At 36.8% G+C, this 5,694-nt stretch overlaps 1 protein-coding gene across 1 annotated transcript in view; it reads right to left on the reverse strand.

The window, feature by feature from the left end:
• Positions 1–5,694, reverse strand: part of LOC107582259 (amyloid beta A4 protein-like) — a 66,146-nt gene that overhangs the window by 19,054 nt on the left and 41,398 nt on the right. The window contains exons 3-6 of the mRNA XM_016268032.1: positions 4,632–4,761; positions 2,989–3,101; positions 2,472–2,668; positions 936–1,261 (exon numbers count right to left, since the gene is read on the reverse strand). Of these exons, the coding sequence (XP_016123518.1) occupies positions 936–1,261; positions 2,472–2,668; positions 2,989–3,101; positions 4,632–4,761 (766 nt within the window). The remainder of the gene's footprint in view (positions 1–935; positions 1,262–2,471; positions 2,669–2,988; positions 3,102–4,631; positions 4,762–5,694) is intronic.

The following is a 5,694-nucleotide window of genomic DNA, read 5'->3' on the forward strand; positions in this document are numbered from 1 at the left end:
AACTTGTAGCCAATCAGTAGTAAGGGGCGTGTCTACTCATGATGTGGAGGAGAGAGCGTTCAGTGCACAGGACAGACATTAGCCAAGCCGAGCACAGAAAGATAGAGATGGCGGATAAAAAACAAAAGAGGAAACCGTATGCAGAACAAAAGAAGGCTTACGATAAGGCAAGAAGTAGGACCCGTGTAAATATCGGATCAGCTTTCCAGCGCTGGAGAGAACTCAAGGAGCGGAGGCCTGCGATCGGACGCCGAGGTTGCTTTGTTTCTTCTCGATAGGTGAGTAACACCGTGTCTACACCGGACGCGCCACGCCGCAACAGCTAAAGTCTGTCTATAGTGGATGCGACAAAGCGACCTTTGAAAATTATTTGAAATTTGTGTCAATACGTCATAAATAGAACGCAGCAGCAGTTTTCTGTCGGAGATTTGTCGTGTCGTGCCACGCCGCATCCAGTGTAGACAGCATCACTGATTATAATGAGTTCTATAGTATTTTGTCACACCGCACCGCTCACGTCCGGTGTAGACACGGTATAACATTGGTTTTGCTTTGTTTCACAGAACTAAACGTTGCCTGGGTTGCGTACGTATGTGTGGGGCGGAGCTATCAAAATAGGTGCTAGACCCTTTTGGGGTAGGGGCGTGTTTGTTTTGGTGAGTTGAAAAAAAAAAAAACATTGGCTACCAGAAATCACTTACCCCACCTTTAATCTATCAAAGAAGAAGAAAAGGATCACTAGAGCTCAGTGAGACTGAAGTAGCATCAATCCAAGCAGTGTGTTTACTTAAATCTCTATATGAGAGGAAGTTAAAGAGGAAGCATTAAAAATGTAATGTCGTTTAACCTCACGCATCCTGTTTAACCTCTGCTGAGTGTCTGTGTGTGAGAGACAATTTATGACTGCTGACACTTGAAACATCAGTAAGACTTACGGTTGTCCATCCTTGTTTGAGGTTGGGTGGAGGCTTTGGCAGCCTGGAGGTTCTTGTCGTCGTAGAAGTTGTCCATGTAGTCTTGGCCTTGGAAATGAGAGTCAATGGGATACTCATACTCTTCTTGGTCCTTCACCTTCATTGCAGCTTCCTCCTCTTCAGCTTCCTCTACCTCAGCTGCCTCTTTATCATTGCCTTCCTCCTCGTCCTCTTCTTCTTCTTCCTCTGCTTCTTCCTCTACTACCTCTTCCTCTTCCTCCTCCATATCGTCTTCCTCGATGTCTGTCTCAAGAGAGGGACTGGGAGTGGGTGGCGTCCTTTTCACACTGATCAAGTGGGAAGGATTTTAAAGTTATTTATTTATTTTTTTACATATTTTGTCAGTTGTAAATCAAGGTGCAACCAGGGTAGTCTGATTCTCAAAGGAATGATAATCATCTTATAAGATGATTCTTTTAGTGAATCAAACACACAATGCATCCAGTGTTGTCTGATTCATGTATAAATTACTCTTCTGAGCTGTTTCTATTTAGTGTATCAAACATTCAACGCAGCCAGTGTAGTCTGATTCTCGATCAAATTATTCATATGAGCAGGTTCTTTTTAATAAATAAAAAACATACAGGCAACAAATTAATCAAAAACATACAGACCACCAGTGTAGTCTGATTCCAGAACAAGTGACTTTTATGAGGTGATTCTTTTTAGTGAATCAAACGCATACAGTGAAACCAGTGTAGTCTGATTCTCAAACAAATGACTCTTATGAAGCGGTTCTTTTTAGTGAATCAAACAAACAGCACAACCAGTGTAGTCTGATTCCTAAACAAGTGACTTGGCTCTTTTACATACAGCGCAATCAGTATGAACTGATTAACAAATAAGTGACTTATATGAGTTGGTTCTTTTTAGTGAATTAAACACATACAGTGCAATCAGTGTAGTAATTCCCGAACTAATGATTAATTTAAGCTCATTCTTTTCGTGAATCACATACAGTGCAAACAGTACAATATGATTTTTTAACTTATATGAGTACATATATTGTAATCAGTGTAAACCGATTCCTCAAAAAAAGATTCTAAAGAGTCAGTCCTTTTTAGTGAATCAAACACATACATATAGTCTGATTCCTGAACAAACAACAATTATGAGTCGATTCTTTTTAGTGAATCAAATATACATCCAAACCTGATTCTTGAACAAGTGACTCATAGCAGTCGGCTCTTTTTAGTGAATCAAAAACATAATTTGATTACTGAACAAATGACTCTAATAAGTCCCAAACGAATGACTCATATGAGCTGACTCTTTTTAGTGAATGAATCACATACAGTTTACAACTACAGTAACTCTTGAGACTAAAATGTAAATTAGGATAAGTTTTGTAAGAATTAGTTTAGATATTATTGAAATCTCATCATTTGGTAAAGTACCTGCATTTCCTTTTCTATATATTTATTCCTTAAAAATAAAAAAAAAATAAAAAAACAGAACCAGAAACTTATAATATAACAGAATACAAAATGTCTTTACCTGGTGACCACTTTTTCTCCAGCCATTGACACGAAAGGTGTTGTTTCTCCTTGTACAGTGTCTGTAGTCTCTGTCGCTCCCCGTCCACTCGATCCTGCCCTGCCGGGGCAGCAGACGTACTCCACCCCACGGAAACGGTCACCACACGGCAACAACATCCCATAACTATGCAGCTCCAGACTGTCAGCTGTGCAGGCCTGATGAGCAGAGCAAAAGATGAATGACTGTGGCAGTGCTTTAAAAACTTTGAAGTGCATTATTTCTTTTTAAAATCTTTTTGTAAGTGCGCGTACGTGTCAGGGTGAAATGACCTACAAAATTCAAATGGGAAAACTTTAAGTACCAGGAGATACTGGTGATAGTGCAGAGAGGAAATGAGAATAGAAGATCATAGATCACAGCGGGGACTGCAATTTCACACGCACCAGACTAACCATTAAAGATGTGAAGCTATTAAAGTTGAATTCCAGTTCTAATACGTTTCCAGGTTGTAATTGTGTGAGCTTTTCTTATTTACCTCTTTGGCGATGTTGTGCCAGTACACGTAGCTCTCACAAGAATCCATCTGCTCCTGGTGTAAGAAACGGCAACGATCCGGGACCAAGAGTGCCTCACTGACATACTCACCCACTGAAAGGCAGAGACAATTACATAGGGTCATAAAAAAAAAAAGACATTATTAATAAAGGATGTACACGACTGTTCAAAAGTTTGGGACCAGTAAGATTTTTTTTTTAAAGATATTAATAGTTTTACTTAGCAAAGATGCATTACATTGAACAAAGGTGACAGTAAAGATGTTGTAATGTTACAATATATATATATATATATATATATATATTTAAAATGTACAGTTGAACAATTTATTATCAAAGTATCCTGAAAAAAAAAATTGTATCACGGTTTATACACACACACAAAAAGCAGCACACAGGTTTTCTATGGAAGCTGCGGAATTAAAAAAAAAAATAATAATAATAAGAAGGTAATTGTGACTTTATCTCAAAATTCAGACTTTGTATCTGGCAATTCTGAGGAAAAAAACTCAGTATATCAAGATACAAAGTCAGAATTCTGACTTTTTTTCCTCTGAATGTTGAGTTTACATCTCATAATTCTGTTTCTGTTTTTTTCTGCCACGGAATAAAAACAAAAAAAACTAAAACACTTTTTGTTTCAAAATTCTGACTTTTCTTCTCAGAATTGCACGTTTATGTCTTACAAGTTTATATCTTGCAAAATTGCCAGATAAAAAAAGTCAAAATTGTGAGGTATAAATTGCCTTATTTCGCAATTAACGTTTTACTTTTTTTTATTGGCTTCCATAGTTTCAACTTTTAAAAATAACAATAAATAATTCTGAAGGATTTCTGAAGGATCTTGTGACACTAAAAAACGGCTGCTAAAAAATTCAGCTTCGCAACACAAGAATAAATTACATTTTAAAACATTACATTAAAAAGAGAATGACTGATTTCTATTTTACTGTATTTTTGATCAAATAAATACAAACTTGGTCAGCATGAGAGAATTCTTCCAAAAATATTGATAAATTCTTCAGACCCCAAACCTTTGAACAATAAAGTGATTATGATAATTACTGGAATATATAAATACATTCAAAGAAACTATAATGAGAAATGAGGTAGACAATACTGGCAATAAAAAAAGTAGCGTTAGCATTTTTGAAAATGCCTACGTGAGCTGATGTTGCAAATCAAAGAATATAAGAAGTGGGAACTTAAAATATATGCAGAATGTGAGCAAAAACCAAGGACAAAAGCCCCTCAGAGCCAAACAGCTGCACAAGCATTACATATTCATCAACATTAGTACTGAGCCAACAGATTTAGGATTTATTTATATATTTTTGGTTGTGATATAACATGCTTGTGAGGCACTGCAGAGTGCAATGTACAATAAAATTATGCTTAAGAAATTCATAAACAAAATGTACATTCACAAGTCATATTTATTGGAATAGGTCACCAAAGATAAAAAACTAAATGATGATTAATTGTTCTGTTTTAGCTATATAAAGCAGCTATATTAACACGATTAATTGAGCTACATATGATATTGCTTTTTAAATCTGGTCTATACTGCATTCTTGATGGGATATCTGTATTATAAAGGGTTTAGGCTGTGTTTGTGACTCACCCAGACAGCGATAGGGCACGACGATGAAGGAGCGGGTCTGACAGTGACCCCAGCCCTTCTTACACCAGCCCGGGATGGTCGCTGGAGATGAGGCCTCTTCCACATGGGAGATCTGCAGTCCTGGATACATCTGACATACGGTGAGAACGACAGACACAAACACACGTGAGGAAAGAGCAGGGGACTGGAGTCAGGATCACAACAGCTGGAAAGAGGACAGGGGAATAGTAAGTGTATCATGCAGAAAACACAAAGAACAAGGGGATGAAAAGGAGCGGGACAAAAAGAAATGAATAGCACTCCAGGATAAGGATCCATGGAAGCCATTTGGCCACAATTAGTTATTGCACAGTGAACTATTGTTGTTTCTGAAAATGTAGCTGCACATGGGAGTCTTTTAATATGACCCTACAGCTAAACCACACATGCAATTAATAACAAGCCAGATAAATACATAATGGATGCTTTTTTTTTAGCTGCTGGTTACTTTTTAATGGGAAACCTCTCATTTGACCACAAGAGGGAGTCGCGGGGTCCATCTTGCCAGCTAAGACTGCAGCACTTTAAAGTTAATAAAAGAATACATTTCTGAATGTAGCACTAGGGGGCGTCTGAAAACTCATTGCGTATTATTCCCGAATTTCCAAAGCAATTACACCTCACCTTCAAAACATGTTTGCAGGGGCACTGAGTCATACTGAGTCATCTGTACATTATTAGGATTTATTTATGATTCCAAATATAATCATAAATAAACTGAGTGTAATAAAACACAGATGGGAGGGAGTATAGGAAAAGAGGGAAAATGGATGTGTACGTATATTCAGGAATATACATGAGTGTATTGTCACATTAGGTTTGTTGTTTCGCTATATATTTTTATATATATAGATTTGACAAGACAAGGTCAGTCACACAGATATAAAAATTAGCGACTTGTAATTAATAACATATATTAATAAACCTCATAACCATTAATATTCAAAACTATTGTTTTCTTGTCTTCCAATATTCTGTCCTAAAATATACAGTATATATATATATATATATATATATATATATA

Source organism: Sinocyclocheilus grahami, unplaced genomic scaffold (assembly GCF_001515645.1).
Source record: "Sinocyclocheilus grahami isolate Dianchi unplaced genomic scaffold, SAMN03320097.WGS_v1.1 scaffold42.1, whole genome shotgun sequence".
Taxonomy (NCBI): Eukaryota; Metazoa; Chordata; class Actinopteri; order Cypriniformes; family Cyprinidae; genus Sinocyclocheilus; species Sinocyclocheilus grahami.